Source organism: Phyllobates terribilis, unplaced genomic scaffold (genome assembly GCF_046119375.1).
Source record: "Phyllobates terribilis strain yellow unplaced genomic scaffold, ASM4611937v1 Scaffold_2__4_contigs__length_985480577, whole genome shotgun sequence".
In the NCBI taxonomy this organism is placed as follows: Eukaryota; Metazoa; Chordata; class Amphibia; order Anura; family Dendrobatidae; genus Phyllobates; species Phyllobates terribilis.
The window spans coordinates 603,141,162-603,160,779 of NW_027362762.1; the positions used below are offsets into that span (position 1 = coordinate 603,141,162).

Here is a 19,618-nt window from a genome sequence, read left to right on the forward strand (position 1 = left end):
TTTCATTAAACGAGGGGTACCAACAATTTTGACCATGTGTGTAGATAGATTGATTTATCCAAGAAAGCAGGAATGGAAATCATATTGTAGCCTTTGACTGTCCCTAATGCTGAATATTTCAAGGTGCAGTGGCTAACTATCTTCTGGTATCCAATTGTAAAGGGATAAATTGCTTTTAAAAAAAAAAAAAAAGTGACAAGAAAAAGTAAACAACATATTTTGTTGTGCTATAGCTCCTTAGAAATCGTATTGTTCAAACCACAATCAGAAACTCTTAGCTAATTAAAGTGAGCATTACACTGTTGTGCACACTGAGGTATAAGCTGACTACTTCTAACTTGTGTTTTGAGCGATTTATTTGGGTCTCAGGATCCATACAACTACCATTCAACTTGGTTTTCACTCCTTCACCCCCAAGACTGTTTTCACCTTCATCACCAGGCTCAAATTTTACAATTCTGAGCACTGTCACTTTATGAGGCAACACCTCTGGAACGCTTCAACGGATCCCAGTGATTCTGAGATTGTTTTTTCGCGACTTCATGATAGTGGTAAAATTTCTTTGATATGACTTGCATTTAATTTTGAAAAAAATGGAAATTTGGCAAAAAATTATGAAAATGTTGCAACTTTCAAACATTTAATTTTTAATGCCCTTAAATCAGAGTGTTTTTTCACACAAAATAGTTAATACCGTAAATAACATTTCCCACATGTCTACTTTACATCAGCACAATTCTTGAAACATAATTTTTTTTTCTTAGGAAGTTATAAGAGTTAAAAGTTGACCAGCGATTTCTCATTTTTCCAGCGAAATTTACAAAACCATTTTTCTAGGGACCACATCACATTTGAAGTCTTTGAGGGGCCTTTATGACAGAAAATACCCAAAAGTGACACCATTCTAAAAAGCTTATTCATCATTCAAGAAGATAATTAACACTTCAGGTGCTTCACAGGAATTAATGGAATGTGGAAGGAAAAAGTGAATATTAATTTAAACCCAAATTTTTCAATTTGTCATAAGGGTTTCGTTTCAGGAGAAAATAGACCCCAAAATTTGTTTTGCAATTTCTCCTGAGCACGCCTTTATCCCACATGTGGGGGAAAAACACTGTTTGGGCACACGGCAGGACTCAAAAGGGAAGACATGCCGTATGACATTTGTAATGTAAAATTTGCAAATAATAATTAGCGGACGCCATGTCATGTTTGGAGAACCCCTGAAGTGCCTAAACAGTGTAAACCCCCCACAAGTGACACCATTTTGGAAACTAGACGCCTCAAGGAATTTATCTAAATGTGTGGTGAGCACCTTGGACCCCCAGGTGCTTCACAGAAGTTTATAATATTGAGCCGTGAAAATAAAAAAAAATCACATTTTCTCACAAAAAAAATGTTTTTAGTCCAAAATTTTTTACATTCAAAAGCGTAACAGGAGAAAATGTATCCTAAAATTGTGAAATTTCTCCTGAACATGCAGATACCCTATATGTGGGGAGAAACTATTAATTTATTAATTGGGCGCACGGCAGGGCTCAGAAAGTGTGACTTTTTGTATTGCAGACTTTGATGGAATGGTCTGCAGGTGTCATGTTGCATTCAGAGAGCCCCTGATGTGCCTAAACAGGGTAAAACCCCCACAAGTGACCCCATTTTGACCTTTTGAGGCACAGTGCAAAGCTCAGAAGGGAAAGAGCGCCATATTGGAGTTCAGATTTTTATGGACTGATTTGAGGGTGCCACGTCACATTGTCAGAGCCCCTGAGGTGCCAGAACAGCAGAACCCCCCTCCCCCCTTCCCCTTTGACCCCATTTTACAAACTACACCTCTCAATGAATTCATCTAGGGCTGCAGTGATCATATTGACACCACAGGTTTTATACCGTTGGGCAGTGAAGAAAAAAATAATTACATTTTTACCACCAAAATTCAGTTTTGGCCCCTGATTTTACATTTTCACACTGGGAAATGGATAACAATGGCACCATAATTTGTCCCACAATTTCTGCTGAATGTAGAAATACCCAATATGTGTCTGTACAGTATTGCTTAGCCACATGGCGAGACTCGGGAGGGTATAAGCACTATTTGCCTCCCTGGAGTATAGATTTTTCTAGAATAGTATACGGACTCCATGTACGGAGCACCTAAATGCTAGAATAGCAGAATCCCCCACCTCAAGTGACCGCATTTTTGAAATTTTAGACTTTTGGAAATTTATCTACAGGTGTAGTGACGATTTTGACGTCATAGGTCTTTTCCAGAAACAAGCAGCAGTGGAGGTTGCCGAGTGGAAATTGCCATCTGCCGTTGTAGTTACCAGTACTTTGTAGTGACTTGTACTTTGTGCCCAGCTTGTGCTTCTGGAGTCATGCACCCATAAATTATGTGGCCTCTCATCGCTACAGGAATGGCAAACATGGATGCTAACTGCGGTTTAAACACACAGGGGCTCAGAAAGGCATTTGGATTTGGGAGCGCAGAATTTGCTGAATTTGTTTTGGGGAGTGAGGAGCCATTTCGCTTTTCCAGAGCCTTTGTGCTACCCGTAACGTGGAATCCCCCTATATTTCCATTAACAGGTGACGGACCTCAGTGTGGACTTGCTTTTTTGTGGATTGATTTGAAGCTTTTGTTAGGAACATTTTACATAACATTTTGGATTAAATTTATCCTGCGTTCTACTTTGAGCACTTATATCAGGGTTTCCATCTAAATCACTGAGTGAAGTGATTCAAATGAAACCCCGGAGGGATCCATTCACTATAATGAGGCAGCAGAGTTATTCTGGACTGCATTTGGCCTCTGTTCAGCGGTGTCCTTTTTTTTCAGATGTGCACAAAACTGTGGCGGACTGTGTTTTTATGCGCGCCTAAAGAGACGGGCGCTGCGGATCACAGGCCAGATGGTGTCCACAGTGCCTCCATCTCCCTCATTGTAGGGAATCTTCCGCCAGGGGTTCCGTCTGAATCGCGTATTTCAGAGATTTACACGGAAACCCTGGTGTAAGTGCTCAGCGCAGAGCGCAGGATAAATGTGAGCAGAGCCTTACTGCAATCTTTGGGAGGCAGAATGAACAAATCAATTGCAGATGAAGAATTGGTTTTATTTATTTTTACACCATTCCTTGTGCGGTATAAGTGATTAGACAACTTTATTCTTTGGGTCGGTGCGATTTACAGCGGTACCTGATTTCTATAGTTTTTTTTTTTGTTTGGCTGCTGTCACACACTAAAAGACGCTTTTAATTGCAATAACTAGTTTTTGCATCTCCATGTTTTGAAAGCTATAACTTTTCCATATTTCGGTCGACAGTCATGTGAGAGCTTGTTTTTTGCAGGGCGGGTTGACGTTTTTATTGGTACCATTTTCGGGCACATGACATTTTATGTTCGTTTTCTAATCCGAATTTTGGGAGGCAGAATGAACAAAAACCATCAATTCAGGAATTTTTTTTTTTATGCCATTCCGCGTGTGGTAAAATTGATAAGGCGGCTTTATTCTTTGGGTCGGTGTGATTACAGCGGTGACACATTTATATAGTTTTTTTTATGTATTGGAGCTTTTACACAATAAAAACTATTTTATAGAAAAAAATTATTATTTTTTCATTTCTTTATTCTGAGAGCCATAACTTTTTTATTTCTCTGCTGATGGAGCTGTATAGTAGCTTGTTTTTTGCAGGACAAGATGATTTTTTCAGAGATATATTTATTTTCATTCGTCTTTTTGATCGCGTTTTATTCCACTTATTGTTCGGTGGTATGTCTCGTGTGTGTTTTTTTTTTTTTTGTTCACTGAAGGGGTTAACTTGTGGGACAGTTTTATAGGTTGGGTCGTTCCGGACACGGCGATACCAAATGTGTAGTTTTTTTTTTTTTTTTTCCTCCTAAAAATATTTATTTATGAGTTGTATATGTATGTACAGCAGCATGATGTAGGGGCTGACATCCTAATTCCAGCGATGAGTCACTTACTGAGCTGCTAGCTGTCCTTTTGATAGCACAGTGATTTTATATGCTGCAGATCTACCAGTTCTCTGCAAGCCGATCTCTGTATTACCCCACCCACACAACTGATTTATCAGCTTTCTGTGTACACTATATATTGACAGAAAGCTGCTCATCAATGGTGGGAGCATGGTTCTACTGAGCAGTTGACCAGGTGCCACAAGTTACCAAGTCCTGTAGTGAACTTCAAACTGATTAAAACACTGATTTTATTGAAACGGCAACACACAGAACAGTAAGTGACACCGTTGGAATCAGGCTCTCAGACCCTACATCATGTTGCTCTCAGATTACATAGCATTAACCTACTGACAGATTCCCTTTTTAAGGCGCTATAAGATATTAAAAGATGTTTCAAAGTATTTTTATATATCAAGTAAAATTCTTTATTATAACTGGTGTTGTGCGGCGGTGTTCACACAGTACAATTTTACAGGCAGTGACCCAAGAAAGTCCAACTTAAAGTTTTTATTGTCCAAAAACTCACACAGTGAAGGCAGCTTTATCCTCCGGATCGCAGCCGGGTTGTCCAAAATAGTCCGTATAAATAAAAACAGTGTTGCCGTGGGCCACTTCACCGCCATATCACCCTGAGCTGTGTCAGCAGCTTTGCCTACTTGGGGCTCTGTGTTCATGTGACACAGTTCTGTATAAGACAAAGCCTCCTGCTCTGCAGCTTGCAAACCAAAGACTGACACATCCAAACCTTTGCTGCAGGTAAACTGTGGACATGAACCACTTCTAAGACCCGGCTGGAGGAAGTGGACCGCCCCACTGCCATCCTGTAGATCACTCCAAAAATAAAAGCCCATGTCGGGTTTTCTTAATCCACCTTGGTCAAATAGCTTGACCAAGTTCAGCTTACTTTTATTTTGCACTGCAACCACATCTGTGTCTGTGATTGCAATGCACTCCAATGGGTTCAATATGCTTCTACGCGCATCCTGGAGATACATACCGCCCCTCGCATATGATCCCCCTCACGGCCTTACATTGGATATTAATGGGCAGATCCTGCAGATTTCAATATAATAGGTCATCAAGTTATATGATCAGCTTTACGATCACTGAATGATTTTGATCTAAGGACAAGGTCTAACAGGTTGGTTCGCAACCTGTCAGATACTCTATTTTTTTTCTGGACATAAGGTACAGCTGCTAATATTTCATCCCTATAAGCAAGATGTATGCTTTGAGGGAGTTTGTAGGTTAGCCTATAGCTAGTTAAAGGGATTTTCCACCTCAGGGCTACTTGCTAAATGTTAAGTGTGTATTATATACCAAATAATATTCTGATCAGATGGCCACAAACATTAAAGGGGCTTTCCACTCATGGGCAAACTTTCGGCAAGCAGTGCAGTTACGACTGATGAGCTGAACTGATTGCCAAAACGTTGCCTTGGGGGTGAGGTGATCCCTTTAATGTGTATGACCATCTGATCAGAACCTGAATAATGGGGTGTACAAGGACACTTGAATATACGGTTTAGCAAGCACTGTTCTATAGAATGAAACTAACATGTTTATTTTGTTTTCTTTTAGATAGAAGATTTTATCAAAGTATTAGCAATCCAAAATCACGATTGTATAGCAATGGATGACGTACCAGAATTGTATGAAGTGTTCCAAGGAGAGGTAAACTGAGTAGACTGACTTTTGTCTGTTTCCAGTAATGTAAATATTTCGGAATTGCAACTATTTTCTTTGAAGTCTCCACATTTCAGGGGCTCAAAAGTAATTGGACAAATTAACTTTACCATAGCCTAAAAAATGAACTTTTTTTTTTTTTTTTATGTTCACACATCATGGTTTTTTTTGCGTCACAAATCTGCAGCAAAACGTATCTTCAGGGGGATTTTGTTCAGTATTTTGTCTTGCAGTTTTGGTGCTTTTTTTATGCGTTTTTGGTGCTTTTTTTCACTGTCCTTCTGTTTCTATTTATGCATGCACATAAAGTTCTGTGAAAAAAAAGAACCCCATTCTATTTTGACATATCAAAAATGCTGATGCAAATTCTGTTGCGTTTTTTTCACCATCCATTACTTTCTATGGGTGAAAAAATGCTGATAAAACGCTGAAAGAAGAGACATGCTCTATTTTCCAAAAAAAACATGCAAGGCACAAAATATGGAACAAAAAAAACATGATGTTTGAACAGAGAATTCTTTTTTCTCATAGACTTTACTGGTACTGCAAAAGGCAACTGAAAATGTGCATAAAAATCTGCAGCAAAAAATGCTGAAAAAACCATGATGTGTGAACATAGCTTAATACTTTGTAGAGAGTCCTTTGCAGGCAATGACTGCCTGAAGTCTGAAAGCCATGGATGTCACCAAACGTTGGGTTTCCTCCTTTATGATGCTTTGCCAGGCCTTTTCTGCAGCTGCCTGCAGTTGTTGCCTTTTTTGCGGGTCTTTCTGCCTTATGTTTTGTCTTAAGCATGTGAAATGCATGCTCGATGGGGTTGAGATCTGGTGATTCACTCTGCCATTGCAGAATACTCCACTTCTTTGCCTTAAAAATCTCCTGAGTTGCTTTCTCATTTGGTTGAATCTGAGCAGAAAGAATAGCCCTGTACACTTCAGAATTCATGTGTCTGCTTCTGTTTTCACATCATTAATAAACAGTGTAGTGACCCAATACCATTCCCATGCCATCACCCTGCCTCCATCAGGTTTTACGGAGGATGTGGTGCGATGGATTATGAGCTGTTCCAAGCCTTCTCCAAACTTTCTTCTTCCCATCATTCTGGTACAGGTTAATCTTAGTTTCATATGTCCAAAGAATGCTTTTCCAGAACTGGGCTGGTTTATTTTGATGTTTTTGGCAAAATCTAATCTGGCCTTTCTTTTTTTTTATAAATTGATCTTTTATTAAGTTTTGAAAAGGAAATACAAATACAAACACCGGGTACTAGTTGTGCAACAAGTAGTAGGTCAAACATGACCACATAACCATAACAATAAACAGTATTTCCAAAACATTTGAAAACAAAATGAACTAAGTAAACACAATCCAAAGTAGAGTTGCTGGTAGTACATTGGTCCAATGTGTTTTAGGGTATACCAGCATGGTGACTCAGACTTAAACATTAAGTCATTACATATTCATGTGGATTAACAAAGAAGGGTTATAAAAGAAAAAACAAGAAGTAGTTAAAACTAAAAATACACACAAAGATTCAGGAAGTGGGGGAAGGGATGTATGGGTAAGAAGGTTAGGGTAATGTCAGAGAGGCTCCTGAAGTATAGACTTAAGGCCCCGTCACACTTAGCGACGCTGCAGCGATCCCGACAATGTTACCACCTGTCAGGGATCGTTGTTGCGTCGCTATGTGGTCGCTGGTGAGCTGTCAAACAGGCAGGCTCACCAACGATCAGGAGAGCAGCGACATTGTGGAAAGAATCTTTCCACGATGTCCTGCTCCTGGTTACGAGCCTGCTGAAGCAGGAGCAGGCTGGTAACCATGATAAACAGTGGGTTACTAGGGGCACACGCGCTCCTAGTAACCCGCTGTTTATCATGGTTACCACTCTGCTACAGTGAGCGGGAGGTTACCGCTCACTTTAGCAGGCTCTTAACCATGATAAACAACGGGTTACTAGGTGCGCGTGTGCCCCTAGTAACGCGATGTTTACCATAGTTACCAGCCTGATCGCTGCTCCCGCTGGTCACACACAGCGATGTGTGCTGGCCAGCGGAAGGCCAACGACCAAAAAATGGTCCAGGACATTCTGCAGCGATCAGCGACCTCACAGCAGGGGCCTGATCGCTGCAAAGTGTCACACACAGCGACATCGCTGGTGAGTCACCAAAACTGTGACACAGCAGCGATCTCGCTATGTGAGACGGGGGGCTTTACTTTTCCCCTATGAGGTCAAGGTAATCAGCATAAGATTTAAACTCCAGCCAATAGAGCCATGTTTTATAAAATTTGTCATGGGAGTTATTGATCGTGGAGGTGAGCCAATGCAGGGGCCCGCTATGTTATTGCTAGATCTAATTCTCCTAAGAAAGGGTTCCAATGTGAGAATGAAAATCAGAGGGGAAAGCGGACACCCTTGTCGTGTGCCATTACATATACGGAAATCCTTAGATAGGACACCGTTAACTTTTACACAAGCAGTTGGTTTTGAATACAATGCTGAAATCCAGTGTAACATATTAGATTTCAGGCCCAGCCGAGAAAGCTTTTCATTCAAAAATATTCAGTACACCCTATCGAATGCCTTTTCTGGATCGGTGGACGGAAGCATTAGGTGCTGAGATTTAAGTCTGGTTCTATATATTAGGTTTGGTTGTGTTATACCTTGCCTCTCTACCTCTCATAAATCCTGTCTGATCCAGATGGATAATATCTGATAATAGTGGAGATAGTCTGGATGCAATCATTTTTGCCAAAAGCTTAATGTCTACATTAATAAGGGAAATAGGTCTGTAGCTTGCACATTGAGATGGGTCTTTCCCCTCTTTGTACATAACCGATATGTGTCCTCGCAGAGAATCTCTTAGGAGAGAGGATCCTTTGGATAAAGCGTTGAGGCTAGAGATAAGATGGGGAGAAAGAGAATCCAAAAACAACATGTAATATGGTAAAGAAAACCCTATTCCAAAATTATGATTTCCTTGTAATAGAAAGAGGCTTATTCATTTGAGAAACAATTCAGTGTATTCTTAATAGACCTATTATGAACTGTAGAAACTATTAATACCATATAGATAAAGCAAGTAACAACAGAGAGAAATAGCAACATGAGAATTCAGAGTTGTATCTGGTAAATATATAGGAACCTCCCTCCCCTTCTTTCTCCCCAGCTACCCCTTGTCTGCTAATTTAAGTCTGTTTCTGGAACAATACGCGAAAAGGGAATGCCCAGAGTCTCAGCGTATCAGTCCATATGGTTATATTAACTTATATACAAAAAAAAAGGATATAGCAACTTGGACGTCACAAATGAGTCTTCTCGGTTCGGTAGGTGTTGTAGGAAAGTTCAGTACAGGAGGACAGCCATCAGGTGTGTTGATTGAAGAAGGAAGGACAGCATCAACTCAGGTAGTGTTTTGTGTCGGGCGGTCGCGCCTTCTTTGGCGTGATCGTTGTGGCAGTGGAGGATATCCTTCTAATGAGAGCCAGTTGGGAATAGGAATTGGGCACTGTCCCAGAAATTTGAAGAGAGCGGGCAGGTCTGTGTGTCGTTTGAGGAAGAAGGTAGCATTCTCTTTTCTTACAATGAGGTGAAAGGGATGACCCCACCTGTAAGAGGCACCGGTGTCACAAATCTTTATCAGTAGTGGTTGTAGGAGCCGCCTCATATATAGAGTGCGACCTGATACGTCTGGGAAGAGCTTGATCTCCATCCATGGATATAGGGTCAGCAACCCAAGTGCCCCACAAGATGTCCTCCTTGTCTGTGAAGTAGTGGAGTCTACACAAAACGTCTCTCGGGTTGTTAATATCATTGGGGCCCATTCTACTGACTCTGTGTACTCTGTCCATAACAAACGTGGCATGTATGGGTTTTCGTGAGACCTTGTTGAATATGGTAGTGACCAAAGATTTAAGATCCTCCTGGCCTCTACCGTCCGGTAATCCCTTTATATGAATATTGTTTCTTCTTCCTCTATTTTTTTGGTCGTCAAGAAGAAGGGACATGTTTTTTTTTTTTTTTCAATTTAATTTTTTATTGAAGTTTTTATAATACAATACACAACAATACAAAACAATATCATTTATAATAGTAGAAGGAAGGGAGGAAAGTGGTGTGATTAAGGAGGAAAGGATTATGAAGGGAAAGAACTGGGAACTACAAGGGAAATGGGGAAACTAACTACTAAGATCCTACTGGTAAATTTGCCCTCTATAACCAATCTAATTTTAAACAGAAAATCAAGTACTTCATATATCATTAGAGATCATATGTCCAACTGGTATATTAAACTTAGATTCTGAAAAAGTCCTTTAAGGCTGTGTGCCCACTATGCATTTTGTAAGGGTATGTGCCCACGATGCGGAATTGAAGCAGAAAATTTCTGCAGTGTTTCTTAATGTTCTTGGCAGTAAAAGCGCTTGCGGATTTTACATGCGTTTTTGATGCGTTTTTACATGCGGATTTGACTTGCGTTTTTCACATGCATTGGGACCTCAAATCCGCATGCAGAAACGCACAAATAATGGATATGCTGCGTATTTTTCTGAAAGGAAAATCTGCTGCAGAAAATTACGCAGCATGGGCACAGAACATGCTGATTTTCATTGGGGATCATGGGGCACGGATTACCAAGCGTTTTGCAAGCGTTTACGCTGCGGAAATTCTGCAGCAAAAACGCTTGAAAAACGCATAGTGGGCACACAGCCTAAGCGTTTCCGCAGCGGCAATTCCACTGCAGAAACGCTTAAAAAACGCTTGGTAGAAGGTCTGCCATGTTCCCCAATGATAATCCGCATATGCTGTGCACATGCTGTGGAAATTTCCGCTGCGGATTATCATTGCAGAAAAATACGCAGCACTACCAATTATTATGAGTAAAGGCGGCGTTTTCGCCGCCATTGACTTGCATTGCAACGCATGGATTCCGCATCACTGCATCTGTACATGCAGAATCCATGCGTTTCAATGTGCGGATGGTACCCGGGTGTGGAGGACAGGAGACTCTCCTACGGACCCAGGTACCATAGAACCAGTAAAAAAAGAATAGAATAAAAAAATGTTATACTTACCTTCTGATGGCGTGGTGGACTCAAGGACCTGCCATGACGTCATTTAGTCATGTGACGGGTCACGCGACCGCTGATGTCGGCAGGTCCTTTAGTCTACCGCGAGCTACCAGCAAGCCGAGACGCATCGGATAAAGACACCGGGGGCCATCCTAAGGTAAGTATAGATTTATTTTTTACCATTCTTTCGGTCACACTATATTAATTCATGTCGGCTGCATGGATTTATATAGTGTGACCAAGTTGACAAGCACTTTCCAAGTGATGCTAAAATCGCTTGGAAAGCGCTTGACAACCCGCATGCGGAAATGCATGTGAAGAACGCTTCACATCCGCATGTCCCTGGCAGGAAAAACGCACGTACAATCAGCACGTACAATCCGCACGTACAATCCGCATGTACAATCCGCACGTACAATCCGCATGTGTTTTTTCTGCCAGGGAGATGCAGAAACGCTCAGGAAAAATCCGGAGCATTTCTGCATCGTGGGCACATAGCCTAATACAGGGCTCGACAAACCCAGGCGCCTGGTCGCCAGTGGCGCCTAGAAAATGTTGTCTGACGCCTAGAAAATGTTGCCTGGTGCTTGAGGAGTTGAGAAGAAAAAAAAATTCTCTCAATCCAATCCCACCTCCTGCACGGAGTCATCCAATCGGAGGAAGCAGGGACAGTATCGCTCAGGCCGCCTTCTCCACTTTGCTCCGCCCCCGTTATGCTCCGGGACTGGACAGGGAGAGTACTTAAGGCTTAAGCTCTATGCATTTGAATGGTTTCTCTCTTTTACGTACACAAGTTGCAGTCAAGAGGCTGTAAAAATGCAAAACACATTTGCTCACGACTGACAAACAAAAGTTACGTGTTCCAGATCCTCCGGATAATTTTTTCACCATGTGAAGTAAAATAGAACCAAACTTGTCAAGAGCTGAACAATTCTGTAAAATTCCTTGGCTGGCAATTGTTTGATGGTTAAGTTCCAAACGTTTTTACTAGCAATGCAGTTTGGAGTCTTCAAAGCAAACTATTTCTGTAGCTACTCCAAGACCGACCTACTCACATTCCTTTTCCTAAATTTGCTGCAGGTGATTTTGTAGGGATAGGATGGATGAGATTGTCAAAAGTTGTGCAATTGCTCTCCGTCTCGTACGTCTAAAGAATTATTAAGGGTGTTGGATAATCGGAAAAAAAAAATGATACAGTAATTCTGTACTGACAGAAATATACAAGAGAATTTCAGACTTGGAGAATTTAGCAGAACAGTATTTTCTTTCACCATGAATTTAATACAAAGGCATGACAGGTATTTGCTTAATTAAAAACATCAGAAAATTACATTATTTCATTCTGCTTTATTTTTTTTGTGTAATTTTTATTTTATGTGACCCTGAATATTTATTTATTTATTTATTTATATATATATATATATATATATATATATATATATATATTTGTTTTAACATAACCAATTAACTGACATTTCCCATTTCACAAAATATAATATTTAATATCTTTAAAAGTAAAATGTTGTTTATAACGTTTGTAATGTTTTTTTTGTTAAATTAATAACCAAGTTTGCTTAAAAAAAATTCTGGCTCCTAAATTTTTTGGCTGGCTCCTAGATTCTGAAGAACTTTGTCGACCCCTGGCCTAATAGTTGAGTTTGTCGAGGATGATGAAACTTGGCTTGTCCTGTTCTAGATTAATCAACATATATCTATACAACCAGTTGAGAGGAAGGAGGGAAAACGTTATTCCAAAGTTGCCATCTCTTGGTATATGTTATACATTTGTTCTCTCTTAAAGCAAGAGAGAGTTCAAAAACTCTATGAGTAGAAATGCTCTCTATAATATCTGAAATTTTGGGAATATCCTTTTATTTCCACCTTGAAGCAATCAGTAATTTAGTGACCAATAAAATATGAATAATTATGTGTCTAGATTGAAAAGGAATATCTTGAATACCAAGAGATAACAATGCAAGATACGGTGTAAGATTGACATTAAGTTTGGTAATTCTTGAAATGAGTTCAGATATTTCAGTCCATAGAGATCTTATTACCTTACATTCCCAAAAATGTGATATAAATGGCCATAATGACCACATTGCCTCCAGCAAAATCTTGATTGTGTTGGAAAGACTTTATGCAGTTTTACTGATGTGAAGTACCACCTAGATAATAATTTACAATGCGCTTCATGTAGAAGAGCACAGGAAGTACAGGAGTAAGTTATCTTAAATGCTTTGACCCAACTATCTGTCTCAAAATGCTTGTTAAAATCTTTTCCCAATTCAAGATATGTGCTTTCTTTAAGAAGTCAATATCCTCATTAAAGGTAGCTTAAAACTCACTTGTCCTCCAGTTATTATTGTTAGATGGGTTATTAAAGAGATCCAGCGCTTCCTTAGGAAGTTTGAGGGGAAACTTACAATTTTTATAACAATATTTCTGGACTTCCAAAAAGTTGAAAAATTCAGAGTCTGGTATATTAAATTTTTTTTATGAGGTCCTGAAAAGTGATGAGTTTTTCTTATAGTCCGTAATCAGATTAGATAAACATAATACACCTTGTTTTTGCTAATTCTTTAAAGATATCTTTTGAATTGCGTTTTCAAATATTGATACAGGGATTGTCTCCAAAGGTATATTTGGTATATTTTGCTTAAAGGTATTGGCTAGTTTTTTGCATGTAAGAATAGTGTCTTTTAATATAGGTGTTTGGGGAGGACTTAGACTTGGAATTAAAAGAGGTACTAGTATTAAAGATGATAATGATATGTCATTATTTAGAGAAATTTCTAATTCTTTCCAGCTGTTTCTATCTTGCTCTAGCCATTTCCTACTTTGCTTGAGAATGCAAGATAGTTGGTAGGCTTCAAAGTTCGGCAAACCTATTCCCCCTTTCCTCTTATGCTTGTGTAATACTTGTTTTGCAATCCTAGTTTTTTTTTATCCCATATAAAGCTAGATAATTGTTTTTATAGCTTTTGCATCCAATTTTTGGGAATAATTAAGGGAATTGTGTTAAACATATATTGATATTTGGGAAGAATAATCATTTTATATAAAATTATTTTCCCTAACCAGGTGTTATTGGTTTTATCTATTTCATTAATTTGATCTTGTATGTCTTTATCCCCTTTAAAAGCCCAAGACGTACTAATACGTATCTGCACCCTGGGCTTTAAGAGCCAGGTACGTATTAGTACGTGCTGTTGATTTCGCCCGCTCACAGGCTGTGCGGGCGCGATCGCCGCCAGGTGTCAGCTGATTCTCACAGCTGACACCCGGTGCTATGTGCTGGGAGCGGTCCCGCACCGCTCCCGGCACTTTAACACTAGGACTACTGGACTCGTGACCCCGCCTAGAACTACTGAAAGGAGTCATTTTGACTCCTTGCTTGTTTTCGTTTATTTTTAGAGTTTCATTTGTGGTTATTTATTAATAATTATATTTTTTGTAATGTATTATTATTGTGAGATCCAACAGTAATGCTTTTGATTGTTTTTTTTCTGCTTTTCTTATTTTTCTACAGAAAATAACAATAATTATAATAGACGTTTTTCAAACATTTTTTTTTATTCAAGTGCACACATATAAACAACAACTGAAGAACAAAAAGCAGAGAAAATGTAGGTGGAGGAGCATAAAAATGAAAATATGGCGCAGAATTCACCTTCTAAACATTTGGTGTTTCGCATTTTAGGCATTGCCTTTGATTTATGGCAGTACATTGCCCACACAAAGACTTACCACAAGTCTTACAATTTCCGACAGATCTATTTTTCTTGCACTTTTCTTTGATCTGGCAAAATTTTGTTTGAACCATCACTTCTGAGCATGTAGAAACTTGGGACGTGGAACCCTTTTCCCTATCTGTGACATAAGGACCACTCAACTCTCTCACAAGCGTTTGCAAAAATGCCTTGCGTGACATTTTTTGGTGGGTAATCTCCTTGAATATTATCCATGCATTTATACCCGCAAAGTCTAAGGCATTTTCAAATGCATGAACAGGCCATCTCCTTGTGCATGTTCGTGTGGTATATTTTCGTGCCATCTGATCCACTACATCTACTCCATATTTTGTTTCATTGTAAAACTTTACCGTTTCTGGAGTTTTTTTAGCGGAATCAGACGTAACAACAACATCTGGATGGACGGAACTCAAAATGACAACATTTTTGTTGGGCTTTCCTTGATATACTGTAAGTGTAAAATTGTCTTCATTTCTAAACACTTTAGTGTTGTACAATTCCTCTTTCATGGATTTTATTTCTTTAGGCACTTCTCGCCTTATCTTGTTCAGTGTTCCCACGATGGTTGTTCCTTTGCTTTTTAGCTGTTTAGCTAATTTTACTGAAGTAAAATAATTATCGGTTGTAACATTGCGACCTTTTTTCAAAAACGGGTCCAATAACTTCATTACCACATGGTCAGCTAAACGGTCCTCAGCACGGCGTGTGTCATCTTTGCCTAGATAAGGGAAGCCATTTGCCAGATATTTGCTCCTCTTAACAACAGCTAGCCAATATTTGTGGCCATATTTATCTGGTTTGGAAGGCATGTACTGCGTGAATGGACACCTAGTTTTGCTTGGGAAAAGTTGCTCATGCAACGTTATGTATGGGCCAGGTTTGTCACACGCAATACAATTTTCAATAAACCTGTCCCACACAGTAGAAAATAGAGCAAACTTGTCCGTTTGCAGTCTCTCCGATCGAGTAGATTTCTCATCAAATCTGAGAAAACTCATAATTTCAACAAAGCGGTCCCTAGACATTGTCGCTTTGCAAAACGGTATTCCCCAGTCATTACACCAAATACTGCTAATCGAGTGACGGTTCGTGCCAGATATTCCACGAGCATAGAATATCGCAATGAATGCATCTAGCTCCTCATCAGATAGAGTAAACTGTAAATTATTGTTCCTGCATGCTTCTGCAAGCGTACAGTTCTTTATATGTGTCAATATATATGAATCAAAAAATAAACGCCATGCGCTCAAAGGACTATCGATAATGATATTTCTTCTGGCGTATCCTGTAGGGCCAGGTGCTTCTCGAAGAATATTTTGGCTGTCACGCCTACCAGGCAAGTGTTCTCCAATTTCAACAGGTTTCCATTGAATACCATCCGCTGAAACTAGTATTCCTTCAGATTCGCCTTCTCTGGTGTTTGTTGTTGCATTACCTTCGCCGCCATCGTTATCTGTTGTTCTTTCATTTCTGGGACGTTTTGCTGATTTTTTCTGTCCACGACCAGGAGGATGGTCACGAGGCAACATAACTGCATGAGCCCGATCCCCAGTTGATGTGCTTGGAATATCTGTAAAAAAGTTGATGAATATTTAGAATTTTTGTTTTGTAAGGGTCCGTGCACACTGGCTGGATTAGCGGCGGAATATCCGACCGGATATTCTCACCACAATCCGGCCCGTACCTGCCCGCTCTGAGTCTTCAGATTCACTTGATATGTTCTGAGGAATGAAATCTTCATCACTGTCAGAATCAAATACATGTTCCTGCAATTCGGATTCCGATTCATCCTCCGGTATGGATTGCAAAGTAGCCAGAATATCCTGAGGCTTTATCAAACGTCTTCTCTCCATATTCCTCACAAATTCCATAATTCTATATAGTTCCCTGCTGAAAAATAGAAATGAAATGAAAACTAAAAGAAATAATAACTGTTCTGCCACCTTCAAAAGTAGGTGGGCTGAATCAGTTGACAGACAGCTAAACTATTTCATAACAATTCATACCTGTATGAGTCTTCAGAGCTCGTATGTCTGCGTCTGTTCTCTTTGTCTCTTCAGCTGAACTGAAAGTAAAGTTACTATCCAGAATACTGTCTCCTGCTAGGACCTTAGAAAAACACCACCCTTCATTAGCATAAGATAAGAGCCTAGAGTAAACAAGCTATTTTGTTCAGCATTACACAGTAATACAAGCAGGTAAAACACAAGGAAAATGTGAAAAGTTGACATGTAAATTGAACTACATCTATATGAACATCAGGGTAAATAAGACAGAGTGAAAAAATTATGCACAAAACTTTATAGCAACATTTAGTGACAAAAGGACCTCAAAATATAGTAGGGAGTCAAAATGACTCCCTTCAGTAGTTCTTGGTAAATTTTGAAAAAAAACGCGCAAATTTTTCACCAAAATTATTTATTCTCACAAAATCTTTTTTCACATCATATTTGAGGAAAAGTCACCGAGTTTCAAGCCGGAATTCTGAAAAATGTAGTCACAGAAGAGAAATAAAAAACGAAAGGAGTCAAAATGACTCCATCAGTAGTTCTAGTGTTAACCCCCGCAATGCTGCGATCAAAGTCGATCGCAGCATTGCGGGGGCAAGGGGAGGTGGTCGCAATACTCACCTCTCCTGCCGGCGTCCAACGCTGTCTGCCGCGGCTTCCCGGATGTTGCCATGACGACCCGACAGCAGGAAGATGCTTTGGTCATGCGCAGTGCATGACCAAAGTATCTTCTGAATCTACAGCGCTGACATCCTGTATAATCCCTATGCTATACAGGCGATCAGAGTAAAAAAAAAAGTGAAAGTCCCATAGTGGGACAAAGTATAAAAGTAAAAAAAAGTGTTAAAAAATAAAATAAAATTGTAAAAATATATAAACAAAAATAATCCACCAAAAATAAAAAATATAATGTACCCATCAATAAATATTATTATGAAAAAAAAACAAAAAACAATAAAAGTACATATATTTGGTATTGCTTCATCTGGAACGACCTGACCTATAAAACTGTCCCACTAGTTAACCCCTTTAGTGAACACGGTAAAAAAAAAAAAAACTAAGCAAAAAACAATACTTTATCATCATACCGCCAAACAAAAAATGGAATAACACGCGATCAAAAAGAATATAAATAAAAATGGTACCGCTGAAAACGTCATCTTGTCCCGCAAAAAACAAGCCGCCATACCGCTCCATCAGCCGAAAAATAAAAAAGTTATAGCTCTCAGAATAAAGCGATGCAAAAAATTTTTTTTTTCTATAAAATAGCTTTTATTGTGTAAAAGCGCCAAAACATAGAAAAACTATATAAATGTGGTACCGCTGTAAATGTACTGACCCGAAGAATAAAGCTATCTTATCAATTTTACCCCACGCGGAACAGAATAAAAAATGTAAAAAAAAAACAATTCCTGAATTGTTGTTTTTTGTTTATTCTGCCTCCCAAAAATCGGAATAGAAAGCGATCAAAAAATGTCACGTGACAGAAAATGTTACCAATAAAAACGTCAACTTGTCCCGCAAAAAACGAGCCGTTTCATGACTGTCGGCCGAAATATGGAAAAATCATAGCTCTCAAAATATGGCGATGCAAAAACTAGATTTTACAAAAAAATGTGTCTTTTAGTGTGTGACAGCTGTCAGTCATAAAAACCCGATATGATTCTGGTATCACTGTAATCGCACCGTCGTCTAATCACTTATACCGCACGAGGAACGTCGTAAAAAATAAACTCTAGGGTTTGGGGTTGGGGTTGGGGTTGGGGTTAGGGTTGGGATTTTTTTCAAAAGGAAAAAAAAAAGATGATATGGCAACTGTTGTTGTGCTCGCTACTTGAGTTTGTATCGCGGGTGCTTGAGTGACATGCTCGAGCCTGCGCCCCATATGCTTCGCGGCCAAAAAAAACTCACGGGGATTGCCTGCCATGCACGAGCGATCCCCGCATTGTTTTTTTCGGGTCCCATGAAACATGCGAGCGGGGACTCGAGCATGTCACTCGAGCACCCCCGATACATGGTGCATACCCGTGTACCTGATGCAAACTCAAGTAGCGAGCACTTGCGCTCAAGACTAATGACAACTTATTCAATATGATGACCTAATGTTATCAAATTCTGTGTCGTACCTCTGGGCTCAAAATGTTCACTATACCCCTTGATAAAATCCTTGAGGTGTGTACTTTCCAAAATGGGGTCACTTGTGGGGGGTTTCCACTATTTAGGCACATCGGGGGCTCTCCAAACGCGACATGGCATCCGCAAATTATTCAAGCAAATTTTACATTCAAAAAGTCAAATGGCGCTCCTTCCCTTCCGAACCCTGCAGTGCGCCCAAACAGTGTTTTTTCCCCACATATGGGGTATCTGCGTGTTCAGAGGAAATTGCACAACAAATTTTGGGGTCCATTTTTTCCTGTTACCCCTGCTAAAATAAAAAAAATTGGGCCTAAAGTAACATTTTTGTGAAAAAAGTTAAATGTAAATTTTTTTCTTCCACATTCCAAAAATTCCTGCGAAGCACCTGATGGGTTAATAAACTTCTTGAATGTGGTTTTGAGCACCTTAAGGGGTGCAGTTTTTAGAATGGTGTCACTTTTGGGTATTTTCCCACGATGCAGAAATGCTCCGGATTTTTCCTGAGCATTTCTACATCTCCCTGGCAGAAAAAACACATGCGGATTTTACATGCATTTTTTCAGCCAGGGACATGCGGATGTGAAGCGTTCTTCACTTGCATTTCCGCATGCGGGTTGACAAGCGCTTTCCAAGCGATTTTAGCATCACTTGGAAAGTGCTTGACAACATGGTCACACTATATTAATCCATGCAACTGACATGGATTTTATATAGTGTGACCAAGTTAGTTAAAAAAAAGAATAAAAATGGTAAAAAACAAAACATGTGCTCATCTTTCGATGGCCCCCGGTCTCCTTCTCCGATGCTTCCGGTCTCCCCGGTGTCTCGCGGTGGTGTAAAAAGGACCTTCCATGACGTCAGCGGTCGCGTGACCCGTCACATGACTAAATGACGTCATGGAAGGTCCTTTTAGACCATCGCGAGCAGCCAGAGAGCCAGGACGCATCGCTAAGGAGACCGGGGGCCATCAGAAGGTAAGTATAATGTAT

General features: G+C 39.7%; 1 protein-coding gene across 2 annotated transcripts in view; it reads left to right on the forward strand.

Moving 5' to 3' along the window:
• ZCCHC17 (zinc finger CCHC-type containing 17) overlaps positions 1-19,618 on the forward strand; it is a 107,180-nt gene that overhangs the window by 6,387 nt on the left and 81,175 nt on the right. For both annotated transcript variants that reach the window (XM_073666504.1, XM_073666505.1), the window contains exon 2: positions 5,557-5,649. In XM_073666504.1, the coding sequence (XP_073522605.1) occupies positions 5,608-5,649 (42 nt within the window). In that variant the 5' untranslated portion in view covers positions 5,557-5,607. The remainder of the gene's footprint in view (positions 1-5,556; positions 5,650-19,618) is intronic.